This window comes from Gopherus flavomarginatus, chromosome 2 (genome assembly GCF_025201925.1).
Source record: "Gopherus flavomarginatus isolate rGopFla2 chromosome 2, rGopFla2.mat.asm, whole genome shotgun sequence".
Taxonomy (NCBI): Eukaryota; Metazoa; Chordata; order Testudines; family Testudinidae; genus Gopherus; species Gopherus flavomarginatus.
Genome location: NC_066618.1, coordinates 300,552,800 through 300,567,724, shown reverse-complemented (window position 1 = coordinate 300,567,724; position 14,925 = coordinate 300,552,800). Strand labels below are relative to the sequence as shown.

At 60.7% G+C, this 14,925-nt stretch overlaps 1 protein-coding gene across 1 annotated transcript; it reads right to left on the bottom strand.

The window, feature by feature from the left end:
- Nucleotides 1-724: 724 nt before the first annotated feature.
- LOC127044467 (cytochrome P450 11B, mitochondrial-like) lies at nt 725-10,226 on the bottom strand. Its single transcript, XM_050939393.1, has 9 exons — nt 9,967-10,226; nt 8,278-8,433; nt 6,948-7,147; nt 6,127-6,330; nt 5,174-5,328; nt 3,797-3,963; nt 3,208-3,286; nt 2,113-2,304; nt 725-1,484 (listed from the first exon to the last, which is right to left on the bottom strand). Exons 1-9 carry the CDS (start codon nt 10,224-10,226, stop codon nt 1,371-1,373), a joined length of 1,527 nt encoding a protein of 508 aa, XP_050795350.1. The 3' UTR covers nt 725-1,370.
- Between the last annotated feature and the right edge of the window lie 4,699 nt (nt 10,227-14,925).

The window sequence follows — 14,925 nt, the reverse complement described above, 5'->3', positions numbered from 1 at the left end:
TGACAGTGCCTCCTGCAGGCAGTAAATCACAGGGCTCAAGATCAGTTAGTGAGAGCTGCTGATGGTGTAACATGGCCTTTCCCTGGCTGCTCGGAGGAGACGCCCCTTCCTCCCCACACGCAGGCTGGGGGAGCTGATATCTGATCCCCTCCATTCCCCCCCTTTACTGTCACCTGCACCTCCCCCCTGCCCCCACCTCTCCTGCAGCCCCCAGCCTCCCTCCCATTCCCTGCACCTCCCCTGAGCCTCCCTCCCCCATCTCCCCTGCACCCCTCAGCCTCCCTCTCAGCCCCCTGCCCCACCTCCCCTGAAGCCCCCAGCCTCCCTCCCATCCCCCACAGCCCCTGCAGCCCCCAGCCTCCCTCCCACTCCCTGCACCTCCCCTGAGCCTCCCTCTCCCATCTCCCCTGCACCCCTCAGCCTCCCTCTCAGCCCCTCTGCCCCCACCTCCCCTGAAGCCTCCAGCCTCCCTCCCTCCCCCCACCTCCCCTGCACCCCTCAGCCTCCCTCCCATCCCCCCTGCACCTCCCCCTAGCTTCCCTCCGCTACCCCTGTACCCTTCAGCCTCCCACTTGCACTCAACATCCCCTGCACCCCGCAAATCTGCATCTTCCTCCTCCCCGTTTCCCAGGGTCTCTGCTGCTGCTCACAGTCCCTGTGTCCCGTCCAGCCCCGACCCACGTTGCCTGTGGCACAGCTTCAACCTCATACAAGACACGTGGGAGTTGGCAGCCATCTTTATTAAGGGCAGCCTCCCTCCCACATCCAGCTGGACTAGAGGGAAAGGGTGGCCAGCTTGCTGGCTTCAGCCCACTGACATGAAGTGAGGGATGGCCACGTATTTGAATAAGAGAAATTCGGGAGCTGGCACCTCTGCATCCTCCTCTCCCAACAGAACCTGCCTCCTCCTCCCGCCCCGTCCCATGGCTTTATGGTTCCACCCGCTGGTGGGGTCTCCTGCCCGCGCTGGAACCGGAGAAGGAGAGCCCTTCCCCTGGCAACAGAAGGGCAAACGGGCACTGGCTGCCCTTAGGACAGAGGTGGCTGATCTGTGGCCCCAGGCCACCCTCCTCCCACGTTCTGTAGCCCATAGACTACAAATCCCAGCATGCAGCTGGGATCTATGGGTGGACCCCTAGGCTATGGGGTCTGCACCTACTTCTGTGTTACAAGGCGGGGGTGGCTGTTCTCTGTACCAGGCTGCCCTGGCATGTTCCGGGGGGGGGGGAGCTGCCAGCTAGATGCCCTGCCTTGGAGGGGCATCTGTCTCGCTAGCACAGCCCCCCTCCCCTCCCCTGCTGCTGGATTCCTCCTCCCGTCCACCATGCCCAGGGTGCGGAAGGAGCAGGCGGGGAGCAGGGGTGAGCGGCTCAGTCGATGGGCCGAAACGTGAGCAGAGGCGGCTTTTCCGGCATGAGGATGAACCCAAAGACGGTTTTAATATCTGCCTTGGACACCGTGTCGATCCGGAAGTTCCGCAGGACCTGAAAGGAGACGGGACGGGCAGCAGGTGTGACATTGGGGCAGCTGGGGCTGGGATTTGGCCAGCGAGTCTGAGACTCAGCAGGGGCGGGCTGGGCTGTGGCGTGGGGGGATGGGAGACCCAGCTGTGCAGGGTGTGGGGCTGGGAGGGGATCGCTCAGGGGCATTTACTGGCTCCTTTCTGCCCATCACTCCTGACTCAGGGGCTGAAAGGGCTGTGTGCCCTGCTCTGTCCAGGTCAGATGGAAGAAGAATCCAAGCTCCTGAATAACCTGGCTGTGGGCTAAGGAGCAGAGCAGTGGGGAGCCCGGGAACAGGTAAGGGGGGTGGGAGTCAGGCCTGAGGCACACAGTGCAGAGCTGATGGGAGCCCAGGGCTGGGATAGCAGGGGACAGTGGGCTGGGGTTGAGGGACGGTGGCCAAGCTGTGTGGGAAGGTCACAGAGTGACAAATACTTTCTCCTTTTCTTGAAGTACCAACAAACAAATTGAGTTGTGTAAAGTTTGGCCAACGTACAGTGAGAGCCCCCTGGCCTCGGGCCAGCCCCAGGCCTGCCCCCCCATGGGCCTGCCCCCAACCTGCCTGGCTTTCTGCCCTGCCACCTCTCCCCATAGCTGCTCCCCAACTCACATGCATGAGGAACAGCATCATTTCGGTCTCTGCCAAGCGGCGGCCAATGCACTGCCGGGCCCCGAAGCCAAAGGCCAGGGCCTTGAAGCTGTTATCCTCCTTGCTCAGCCAGCGCAGGGGGTCGTAGCACTCGGGGTTGCTGAACACCTCGGGGCTCCGGCCCATGGCATACAGCCCCACCTGGCACAGGGTCTGTGGGGCAGCAGAGTGGAGACGTACAGACTGGGGTGGCTCCCCCAATCAGATGTAAGCTCGCTTGCATAAGGAGAGCTGATCGGTTTATACTGCCATTGTTTCAACAGCTGCTTCTTTGTCCAACCAAAGTCAGGCGGTGACCTCCCCCCCCAGCCCGCGCTGATGCAGACCAGGCCCCTTGTGGCCATGAGGCCTCTGGGGTTGGAGTTCTCTCATTTCCCTGCAAAGTACCAGGGAAACCCGAAAACAAAGAGCAGCCGGGGGAGGGAGTGGGGGAGGGTAAATGCCCTGCAGCTGTTGAGAGAGCTTCCCCTCCCTGCCTGTCTCACTCCCCCACTGGGCAAGGAAGGTGGAGGGGGTCAGAAGGCTGCACCCCAAGAGTACTGGCTTCCCCAGCAGAGAGAGCCCCCTGTTGACCCCGCCAGCCCTTCAGCTTGGCCCCGTCTGCTTCCCCTGTGAAATACTGGGTCCCAAAAAAGTCATCATTTAGGTTAAAAAAATGGGTAAAATGTGAATAGTGGTTTTATCAAACCCCAGGATATTTTGTGGCAAATCAGGAAATACTGATGCCGAAGGGCTTGGTCCCCTGCTGTGCCCTGCACATGCTGTGGGGCAGTTCGGTGCCCAGTCGCAGCTGCTCCCTGCGGCTTCAGGGGGCAGAGTGAGAAGCTCATTGTGTGCCGGGGCAGTTGTGCAGTGCTGTGGATGGGGCCTGGGGTGTGATGTTCCCTTCCAGACCCCCCAACGCTCTTCTAAGCACAGAGTAGGAGCTCCCGCTTTGTGATTTGCATGGGCGTCTGAGCAGCTAGCCTGACCCCCGGGCCAGTGAGCGCTCCCCAGTCCTGGGGGCACTTCCCGGCTGCAGAGAATGGGGTTGGGGGCAGAGGAGCAGGGACTCACCCCAGCCGGCACGCAGTAGTTCTGGAGCACCACGTCTTTGGTTGGGTAGCGCTGGACCGTTATGCCCACAGGGTAGAGCCTGCCAACAGAGGCATGCTCTGAGCTGGCCGTCCCCTTCACCCCCCTCGTCACCATCCAGACAGCCGGCCTGACACAGCTCAGGCCAAATGACCCCAGGGGACCCCATGTCACCTCCGCTGCCCTTCATTCACCCACCGCTGCTGCTGAGCTTTGAACCCCATGGAGCCAGCATTCCCTGCTTGTGGCTGCCCTCCTCACCCACCAGCCATCTGTGCCACGCAGTGTCTGCCACGCCCACAGCCTCTCCTGGCTCACGCCTGGCCAGACCCCACTGCTGTAGGGGCCGCTGGGCTGAGCTTCCACCCACCCCCCAAGTCCAGCGCCCGGAAAGTCACATTCCCAGCATCCCCGGACCGATGCGCAGGCACAGACAGGCGTTTTAGCTCAGCCCCAATTCCTGGCCGGATGGAGCAGTTGCCCTTGGAGCCCCAGGCAGCGAAGTCCACCCCCATTTCCCCCACTCCTTCAGGGGCAGCTCCGCATGGGCCCTTGTGCCCTCGGCCCTCACCTCAGGGTCTCCTTGAGGGCGCTCTTGAGCAGGGGCATGGAGTTCAGCACCTTGGAGAGCTCCCTTGGCCCCTGCGACTCGGCCTCGGCGATCTCCCGGCGAATGGCCGTCTGGACGCTGGGGTTGCGGGCCAGCTCGAAGAGGGTGAAGAGCAGGGGCATGGCAGTCTGGGCCAGAGGGGACAGTCAGAGCCGGCCCACTCCCACGCCTAACCCGGGGGCACAGCATGCTGGGCACAGCCACAGAGGTGTCTCACTGGCCGCCCCAGGGGCCCGGGTGGGAGGGTCGCAGCTGCGCTGGCCAACCCAGAGTTATCAGCCACTGAAACATCCCCAGCCTGGTTGGTCTGAGTTGTGTTCTCAGAGATGCAACCTCAACCTTCCTCTGCTCTGCCCTCCTGCCCCATTCTCTGCACTCTAGACCTGTTCCCTCCAAATCACCCCACTCCCTTCATGGGGTTCAACCCCCCTTGGTCACAACAGACTCATTCATGTAGGTGCTTCCCCCTGGCTCCTCCAGCTCTCCCATGAGCATCCTCCAGCATGGCCACTTCCGTGCAGGATCCAGGTACCCTGAGTTGGGTGGGGACCCTGCAGGGCCCCACTGAGGGGAGCTCTCTGCCTATGCAACCCCCAGACATGCTGTGCCCCATTGCTGAATCAGGGCCTCTTTGCTGCCCCCTTGGTCCCTCAGCCATTCCTGCTCCCTCCCCCTGGGGATCTGGTTCACCCCCTCCCCCATGAGTACTAGCTGCAGGTCTCTGGCCTGAGTCTAGTGTTGTTCCCCAAGCCGGTCTCTGGTTTCTCCAGGGCCCCCAGGATTTAGTCACTGCTGTGCTGGCTGCTCGTGAGAGTCTCTAACCAGCCCACCCCAGGGCTGAGGCCTGCCCTGCCCACCTCGACGCAGCCCTGCTGGTGCCCTCGCCAAGCTGACTGGGAAGTACACCAGGGTCCTCACTAACAGGCTGTTCTCTCCCAGGCGAGTCCCAGACCTGAGCAGGGATGAAGCCAACAGGGACCCACGGGAATTGAACCTAGAAGGAGGACTAGAGCCCCAGAGGTGGCGATAAGGAACAAGTTCCTGTCCATAGGTAGCTCAGGAACCCTGTGGGGTCCTGTGGCAAGGCGGGAATCCCCCCTCAGTTCCACAGGGACCTTCTCCTCAGGGCCCCAAGCGGGAGCCCCATCGCTCAGGAGCAGCTGGCTGCAGCTGTGAGCACTGGGATGCCCAGGAGCTGTGAGCCGGGGCCCAGGCCAGCGAAGGCCCAGTGCTCTGGGAGGGTGGGCTGGGCTGCCTGCACTCCCCAACCGTGGCACTGCCAGGGAGCTGGCCTGGGGTTGCACCAGCCTGCCAGAGGGGAGGGCGCCAGGCACTCACAGTGTCCACGCCGCCTGCGGTGAACTCCGTGATGTTGGCCTTGATGGAGTCCAGCGGCAGCTCCGCCTGCATGAGCAGCTCCGCCATGATCCCCGAATACTTCCGGGGCTGCCCCAGGCAGAACTCCTGGTAGATGTTCTGGATACACTTATCAGCTGGGGGACGAGCACGGGGCAGTGAGCGACTCCTCCCAGCCGGGGTCCCAATCCCCCCTCAGCCCAGCCCCAAGGCAGGAAACAAACCAGAGCCCCAGGGGAGCAGAGCAGGCCAGGACCAGCCTCCAGAGCCTCAGAAACCCTGAGGAAAATGAGGGCTTCTCCCTTTAGAGCAGGGGAACTGAGAGGGCAAGTGTCTAGAATCCCACAACTCCAGAGCCCCAGGAGTCCTGGCTCCCAGTGCGCCCCCACCAATCTCGCAGAACAAGGAATGGAACCCAGAAGTCCTTGCTCAAGCTCTGAGGCTCTCCCCACTGGCCATTTCTGCCCCAGGAAGGAGGAAGAGTGTTGGGGAGCAAGGGGCCATGGGGAGTTTGCTAGAGGTGGTGACATGCAAGCCCCATGGTGCTCCTGCAGCTGCAGGACAGCCGGACTCAGGGGGGTGCTTTGGAGATGGGCTTGCAGTTGTTTTGCTGCTGGGAGCTGGTTACATCTCAGGTGGGCAGATCCTGGGCAGTCCCGCAAGGAAAATCCTGCCTGCTGCAGGGAGCGCTGCGGGGGAGTCTTTCATTGCTCCAGCCCTGGCACTGCGCGGGGACGGGGCTGTGTGGCCTGGAGTGCGAGCTCATTGCTAAGAGGCGACATGCCAACCTGTACCGCGTGTGGCTGTGCAGGGAAGGGCCAGACATCCCCAGGAGAGCATCCCCTGCCACAGCACCCTGAGGCCTGTTGCAGGAGACCCTGTCGGGATGCCCCACTCCTTCGTATGGCGGTGGTGCCCTCTGCCCCCGGGCTCACCATGCTTGAAGATGGTGTCCCAGGCCTCGATGTGGTCCCTCCACAGCTTGGTGTTGACCCAGCGCATGAGGCCCGGGGGGATGAAGAGCAGCGGCAAGGTGGTCCGCAGCATGGTCTCCACGGCGCTGATAAACCTCTGTGACTCCGCGTTGGGGCTTTCCTCCAGGAGCCCCAGGCGCTCCCCGTACAGGGCGTAGCTGCTTGCTGGCCGGAGGGAGGGGAACCGTGAATGGATCAGCATCACCATGTACAGCTCGGGGGCCGGGATCAACCTGCCCCCACGCATGCAGCATGGCAGAGCAGAGCCAGGAATCGAACCCAGGTGTCCTGGATGGGGAGGGTAAGCGCTAGGCCACTCCCTCTTCCCCGATTGTCCCTTGGCTCCCCGCCAGCGTGTTCAGGGCCCCTCCGCACCAACACCATGTCAGAGAGCTGCCAGGGGGCTGGGCTGACCTGCCCTGGTTCACGAGGGGGCCATCAACAGCTGTGTCCATCTGGCTGGGCTATGGGAGGCAGGCAGGGCCGTGGCTGGGGCAGAGGAGAGCTCACACCGACCTTTGCCTGGTGCGGGGGCAGTTTGCTAGGGGTCCCTGGGCCTGGCTTGTCTAAATGGAGTAGGATGTGGGGACGCAGCCCTCCTGGTCCCAGCTTCGTCCCCACCAGCAAGCCTGGACCCAGGGACAAGCCAGGCAGAGCCCAGCAGGGGGCAGCAGTGGCGACCCCACAGGGGCAGGGCTTTGCAGCTCCCCCAGAGCATTGCTCTGATGCCACGACCCCCAGGGCCCTGGGGCGAGGACCCGCAGCTCCCCGCCCCCACCTACCCTCCAAGGTGAAGCGGAACAGGTCACCATAGAGGTCGATGGTGAGCGAGCGGCGCGTATTCTTGCTGATGCGCCGGTGCATGAGGGTGACAAAGTCCTGGGCCACGGCGTTGAGGAAGGGCAGGAATTTCCGGGTGCCCGCAGGGCTGATCACCTCCTTGTTGAGGATCAGGCGGTCCGAGCGCCATTCCTCCCCATTCCTGTGGGCAGGAGAGCCAGCAAGTGACACTGCCCTCTGCTGGGGGCATCAGAACTGCCCAGCATGTGTGTCATCATCCCTGCACTGCCCCCAGCCTCGGGAGATTCCCCGTCAGCTCCGGGGGCAGGAGGGACTGGGGGTGATCGCTGAGCGCCTGGCCCCCACCGTCTGCAGCAAAGGGGCACCCATGGGAGCACAGTTACTGCCAGAGCCAGGACATGCCACCTGGCTCCAGGGAGCGGAGCACCCCCGCATGGCTGTGGCCAGTCACTGGCTCCGTTCTCACTTAAGCAGATCCTAGCTCATGGGCGATGCCCAGGGGGATGAAAAATTCCCCTGGGCCGGGTCTACCCCTCCCGTGCTTCTATCCCTGGCCTCCTCCATTCCTTTCACCCCGTTTCCTCTCCTCCTGCCCCAGGCCTTGTCCCTGCCCTCTATCACAATGCTCTGGAACTGCTCCCCACCAAGCCAGGCAGGACTTTGGGGAGCCTCCTCTCCCTAGGAGCAGGCTTGTTCAGGGCAAGAAGCTCACACGACTTCACCTCCTGGGTCTCTCCTTGGAGCATTCAGCATCCTCTGCCCCTCCGTGCGCTTCCCACAGTGAGCCCGCCCCAGCGGGGTCCTGGGGAAGCCACCGGGTCCTGCACCCCCCACTTTGCAGTCAGACGTGACTCTCAGCCAGCCAGGAAAACAGAGGTTTATTCGATGACAGGAACAGGGTCTAAAACAGAGTTGTGGGTACAGAGAACCAGACCCCTCAGCTGGTCCATTCTGGGGGGCAGTGAGCCCGACCTCCATGTCTGCCCTCACTCCCCATCCCCAGCCAGCTCCAGACTGAAATCCTCTCCAGCCCCTCCTCTCTGGCCTTTGTCTCTTTCCTGGGCCAGGAGGTCACCTGATCTCTCTGTCTCCCACACCTTTAGCATCCCCTTGCAGGGGGAAGGGCCTGGTCATTAGTTGTCAGGAGACAGAGGGTCGGCCAGGAACTGAGCCCCCCCACCCCAGTATTTAGGGGAAACATTAAAAACAGTCCCACTTCATCACACCATCCTCCCTCTGTCCTGCATCTCATGCCCTGCCCCTCCCCTCCCCAACGTCCCAGCCCGCCCCCAGCCGAGCGGCAGCCCTTACAGCAGGAAGATGCCGCACTTGTGGTTGCGAATCTGGCGGTGGGCGATCCAGGACTCGATGCCCATGCGCCGCGGGAAGATCCCCTCCGACTGGAAGAGCTGGGCCGCGTCTCGGGGCAGCAGCACGTTGACACAGTTGTAGGTGCCTATGGTCTCCCTGTGGGGAAAAGCCCTGGCCTCAGCTCGGCCCCTGCTGCCCATCCCCCAGCCCGGTGAGCCCAGACTGAGCCCTGGCAGCGGGTGCTCTGAGGTTGGCACAGCCCAGGCCCCAGCTGCCCCATCCCTGTGAGCAGGGCCTTTGGGAGAGGAGCAGGTCACACGCCTCCCTGGGTCCGAGGGGCCTGAGCACAGCCCTGGGCAGCTCTCCCCAGAGCCAGCCAGGGTGGGGTCTCCTCTCCCTGCTTCGGGGCAGGAGGCCTTCGGGATTGAAAATCCAGCCAGCTGGAATTCCCACCCCTCTCCCAGCTGCTGGTCCTGCCCCAGCCCCCGTGGGCACCAGGGTGGGAGTCACTCCCAAAGAGCTGGGGAGGGGGTCACTCCCTAACCCAGCTGCCAGGCCTAGTGCCAGTCACAGCCTGAGGCCCCACGTGGGTTCCCCTGGGGTCCGGGTCCCTTGTTCCAGATGCAGCCTGTTCCAGAGCGTCCTTCTCCCCACAGGGCTCGGCACACTCCCCCGGGGCCAGGCACTGGGTGGGCAGGTGCCCGGCTGTGCTGGGATATGGCCTGGGCAGGGGCCTCCCCCAGGGTAAAGCAGTGGAGCTAGTGACTGTGACAGATTCCCCAAGGCTCTCGGGGGCCAGCAGCTGCTGAGCTGGGCTTAGTGCTTCTCCTGGTAAAGGAGCTTCTATGTGCAGGCAGAGCCTGTGCCACCCAGAGCCTGCGGGCAAGTGCCATAGAGATGGACCAATCCTCTGCCAGCCCCTCCTTGCCTCTTCCCAAGCTCCGGGAGCATTGCACAGAGCAAAGGATTCCCGGCACTGCTGGGTAGTGCTCTGCCTCCTGATCCCAGCAGCTGCCAGCTCAGGCCCTGAAGCATGAGAGTTGATTGTTCCCCCTGTCTCCAGAGACAGATGGCTGTGGGTTTATCCTGTGGGTGTCTGACTCTGACCTCCTGCTGCAGGGAGTTCCAGGGGTTGGCATGTCATGCCCATGGCTCTGAATGGAAGAGGGCCTGGTGCCTCTGGAAGGGAGTGCTGGGAGCCCCCTCCGTGGGGACACTTCAACCAGCAGGAGCAGAGGGGGGAACCCAGGAAAGCTGGAGGGAAATGCAGCCTTGAACCTGGGGGCACAGAGGGGCTGACAGAGCTTCGTCATCTCCAAGGGCACGGATCAGTCTGGTGCCTCCCGGCCCAGTGAGCCCGGTCTCACAGCCCTGCTCCGGCCGGGGACCAGCCCCGGGCCGATCCTTCGCTCCCGGAGCAGCAGCTGCGTTTAGATCCCGGGCAGGGCACCCTGGAGGCCCCCGCAAAGGGCTGATCCAGCGGGGCCGGCGGACACCCACGATGGGGTCTCAGCCGCACTAGCAGGGCCAGCCGGCCGGGGGCGGGCCCAGGTCCCCTTCAAGCGGGCAGGGCGCTGCTTGGAGCGGAGGTAACCCGCGAGCGCTCCCTGAGCAGCGGCCGGGAGGGCGCCGCCCCGCCCCGCCCGCCCCGCCCCAGAACCCAGGAGTCCGGCGGCCCGCGGGCCGCACCTGTAGATGGGCCCGAGGCGCTGGAAGTTGCGCTGCATGGCCAGGTGGAGGCGCTGGAAGCTGTTGCTCCGCCACAGGCGGTACAGGCTGAGCCAGGCGTTGCGGCCGCTGCGCGGGATGGCTTCGTAGGGCAGCGGCCGGGCGGCGGCGGGGGCCGGGGCCGGGGCCGGGGCCGTGGAGCTGCGGGCGGCCCCCGACGGGAGGCAGCGGCAGAGGCGGCGCTGGGCGGGCCGCTTCCAGAGCTGGCTCGGCGGGCCCATGGCGGGGCGCACGGAGGGTCCGCGGGGCTCGCTGCGCAGCCGGCGCCCGGCTCGCCCCTTAAATCCCCGACGGGCCGGGCCCGCCCCGCAAGGCCACGGCGAGGCCGAGCGCCCGGAACGGGCTGGGCCCGGCCCCCCGCCCCTCCTCGCCGGCCTCCCCGGGCCCCGCCCGCCGGCCTCCCCACCCCCAGAGCCCCGCCCGCCCCTCCTCGCCGGCCTCCCCATCCCGGGCCCCCCCCCCGCCCCTCCTCGCCGGCCTCCCCGGGCCCCGCCCGCCCCTCCTCCCCGGCCTCCCCACCCCCAGGGCCCCGCCCGCCCCTCCTCCCGGCCTCCTCCAGCCCCCTGCCCCAGCATGGGGAAAGGAAACAGGAGGGTTCTTGGCGAGGCTCAGCAGGGAACCACAGATACACACTGGAGTTACAGTCACAAGTTTCCAAAGGGAATAGAAGTGTCTATCACATGCAAGCTCCATACGTCCTTTTGGGCTGACCCAGGCTGAGCACTGGGGATCTCTTGCTTCTGCCTAGAAACCTGCCCCTCCAGAGTCCAAGCCGAGCGTCATCATTTCCCTCAGTCTGGGGGTTTTATCCCCCGTCCCCCATGTGCTCTGAGCTGCTGTCATAAACAGATAGTTAAGGGTTAATGTCTCTTTTACCTGTAAAGGGTTAAGAAGCTCAGTGAACCTGGCTGACACCTGACCAGAGGACCAATGGGGGGACAAGATACTTTCAAATCTTGGTGGGGGGAAGTCTTTGTGCTGTTTGTTTTGTTCTTTGTTCTCCCCTGGAGCTAAGGGGGGCCAGACGTGCAACCAGATCTGTCTCCAATCTTTCTGAAACAGTCTCTCATGGTCAAAATAGTAAGTACTAGCTAGAAAAGGTGGATTAGTCTTATGTTTGTTTTCTTAACTTGTGAATGTGTATTTTGCTGGAAGGATTTTTACCTCTGTTTGCTGTAATTTTGAATCTCAGGCTAGGGGGAGGGAGTCCCTCTAGGCTATAGGGATCTGAATACCCTGTAAACATTTTCCATCCTGATTTTACAGAAAAAATTTTCACTTTTTTCTTTCTTTAATTAAAAGCTTTCTTTTTTAGGAACCTGAATGATTTTTCCCCCTTGTTTAAGACCCAAGGGGATTGGGTCTGAACTCACCAGGGGATTGGTGGGGGGAAGGCTAATTCCTCTCTGTTTTAAGATCCAAGGAGCTTGGATCAGTGTAGTCTCTCAGGGTAACCCAGGGAGGGGAAAGGAGGGGGGATGTTTTATTTCTCCTGGTTTTAAGACCCAAGGGGTTTGGGTCTTGGGTTCCCCAGGGAAGGTTTTGGGGGAACAGAAAGTGTGCCAAACACTATATTTTGGCTGGTGGCAGTGCTATCAGATCTAAGCTAGGAATTAAGCTTAGAAGGGTCCATGCAGGTCCCCACTTTTGGACGCTAAAGTTCAAACTGGGGAAAAAAATACCTTGACAGCTGCAAACTCAGCTGATGGGAGGAAACCATTTGCATGACTCAGCTTCATGGGGGGCACAGTAGGTGTCGATGGGCCCTTCCCCTTGGGGCAGGATGTGACACCTCCCACTGGAGCCAGCACATCACACTGGTTAGTGTCTCTCTCCTGCCTGGTGAGTGACAGAGTCACAGAGGCTCCCAGTCCAACCGCTCAGATGTTCCCTTGCACTAGGGGATACGGATGTTACCTGTGAGATTGATGCCGGCAGCAACTCACCCCTATTGCAAACAGGCTGAACACGACCCACCTGCTTAGAGTCATGGCACCCGTCTGAACAATAGCAACACTCAGGGGCCAGGCTGGCTCCAGCAATGTATTCATCGGGGTTCCCTTGGGACAAGGGGACCTTGGCTGGAGCTGGGACCTGCTCTGCCAGCTGCACAAGAGGTTCAGAGAAAGGCAATGTGGTGATGCGGGGGATGGAACAGCTGCATTTGAGGGAAAATGAAAAGGACTTGGACTGTTCAACTTGGAAAAGAGACAACTAAGGGGGGGATACGACAGGGGTCTAGAAAATCATGGCTGGTGCAGAGAAAGCAAACAGGGGAGTGTGATTCCCCCCTTCTCATAATGCAAGAGCCAAGGGTCACCCAATGAAATGAACAGGCAGCAGGTTTAAAACAAACCTAAGGCAGAATTTCTTCACCCAGCGCACAGTCAACCTGTGGAACTCGCTGCCAGGGGATGTTGTGTGGCCAAAAGTAGAACAGGGTTCAGGAAAGACCTAGAGAAGTTCCTGGAGGTCAGGTCCATCAAGGCTCTTAGCCAGGCTGGGCAGGAATGGTGTCCCTGGCCTGTTTGCCAGAAGCTGGGAATGGCCGACAGGGGATGGATCACTTGATGATTCCCTGTTCTGTTCATTCCCCCTGGGGCACCTGGCATTGGCCACTGTCGGCAGACAGGACACTGGGCTTGGTGAGGTGGGGAGGGGGGGAAGCTGAGGGCTGGGATAGCCGGGGCTGCAGATCAGGGTTGAGGGGCACCAGCAGAGCTCTAACAACCAGGAGTCCTTGTGGCATCTTGGAGACTAACACATTTATTTGGGCATAAGCTTTTGTGGGCTAAAACACATGCATCTGATTAAGTAGGCTCTAGCCCAAGAAAGCTTATGCCCAAATACATGTGTGAGTCTCTGAGGGTATGTCTACGCTACGGGATTATTCCGATTTTACAGAAATCTTTTTTTTTTAAAGATTGTGTAAAGTCAAGTGCACACTGCCACACTAAGCACATTAATTCGGCGGTGTGCATCCATGTACCAAGGCTAGCGTCGATCTCCTGAGCGTTGCCCTGTGGGTAGCTATCCCGTAGCTATCCCATAGTTCCCGCAGTCTCCCCCGCCCATTGGAATTCTGGGTTGAGATCCCAGTGCCTGATGGGGCAAAAAACATTGTCGTAGGTGGTTCTGGGTACAGCCTCACGCCTCCCTCCGTGAAAGCAGCAACAGCCAACTGTTTTGTGCCTTTTTTCCTGGGTGAACTGTGCAGACACCATTCCATGGCAAGCATGGACCCTGCTGAGCTCAGGACAGCAATCACGGACGTTTTAAAACACCTCATGCATTCTCATGCAGTCAGTGCTGAACGGGACCTGCAAAGCCAGGCGAGGAGGCGGCAGCTACGACAGAGCGGCGATGAGAGTTATGAGGACATGGACACAGAATTCTGTCAAACCGCGGGCCCCTGCGCTTTGGCGATCCTGCTGGTAATGGGGCAGGTTCTAGCCATTGAACGCCGATTTTGGTCCCGGGAAACAAGCACAGACTGGTGGGACCGCATAGTGTTGCAGGTGTGGGACGATTCCCAGTGACTGCGAAACTTTCGCATGCGTAATGGCACTTTCATGGAACTTTGTGACTTGCTTTCCCCTGCCCTGAAACGCCAGAATACCAAGATGAGAGCAGCCCTCACAGTTGAGAAGCGAGTGGCAATATCCCTCTGGAAGCTTGCAACGCCAGACAGCTACCGGTCAGTCGGGAATCAGTTTGGACTGGGAAAATCTACTGTGGGGGCTGCTGTGATGCAAGAAGCCAAAGCAATCATTAAGCTGCTGCTACGAAAGGTTGTGACTCTGGTAAACATGCAGGTCATAGTGGATGGCTTTGCTGCAATGGGATTCCCTAACTGTGGGGGGGCAATAGATGGAACCCATATCCCTATCTTGGCAGCAGAGCACCAGGGCACCCAGTACATAAACCGCAAGGGGTACTTTTCAATGGTGCTGCAAGCACTGGTGGATCACAAGGGACGTTTCACCAACATCCTCGTGGGATGGCCAGGAAGAGTTCATGACGCTCGCATCTTCAGGAACACTACTCTGTTTAAACGGCTTCAGCAAGGAAATTACTTCCCAGACCAGAAAACAACAGTTGGGGATGTTGAAATGCCTGTTGTTATCCTGGGGGACCCAGCCTACCCCTTGGTGCCATGGCTCATGAAGCCATACACAGGCAGCCTGGACAGTGGTCAGGAGCTGTTCAACTACAGGCTGAGCAAGTGCAGGATGGTGGTAGAATGTGCATTTGGCTGTTTAGAGGCACGCTGGCGCACACTAATGACTCACTCAGACCTCAGCCAAACCAATGTCCCCTTTGATATTGCTGCTTGCTGTGTGCTCCACAATCTCTGAGAGTAAGGGGGAGACCTTTATGGCGGGGTTGGAGGCTGAGGCAAATCACCTGGCCGCTGACTACGCACAGCCAGACACCAGGGCGATTAGAAGAGCGCACCAGGAAGCGGTGCACATCAGAGAAGCTTTGAAAGTCACTCTCATTGAAAAATCCTGTATTCTTTATTACTTAATTATAAAAAGAGGGAGAGAACTGACAAGGTAGCCTGATTGGGGTTTGGGAGGAGGATAGTAGGGAAGGAAAAGGCCACTCAAAAAATTTCATAATAATGAGAGCCTTTTGGTTGGGCTGTCCACTGGGGTGGAGTGGGTGGGTGCATGGAGCATCCCCCCACAAGTTCTTACTCGTCTGGCGGGTGAGGAGGCTAAGGAACATGGTGAGGGGGGAGGGTGGTTACACAGGGGCTGCAGCGGCACTCTGTGATCCTGCTGCCATTCCTGAAGCTCCACCAGACACCGGAGCAGGTCAGTTTGATCGTGCAGCAGCCCAAGACTTGCATCCTGCCACCGCTGCTCTTCCTGCCGCCACCTCTCCTCTCGAGCATCTCTCCTCTCCTCTCAA

Coding starts and splice junctions, on each gene's coding strand:
- LOC127044467 (XM_050939393.1), bottom strand. CDS start 10,226: ATGGGCCCGCCGAGCCAGCTCTGGAAGCGGCCCGCCCAGCGCCGCCTC. Junction 7,148..8,277: donor AAGTGCGGCATCTTCCTGCT/GTAAGGGCTGCC, acceptor TCCTGCCCACAG/GAATGGGGAGGAATGGCGCT. Junction 2,305..3,207: donor ACTACTGCGTGCCGGCTGGG/GTGAGTCCCTGC, acceptor GCTGCCCCACAG/ACCCTGTGCCAGGTGGGGCT.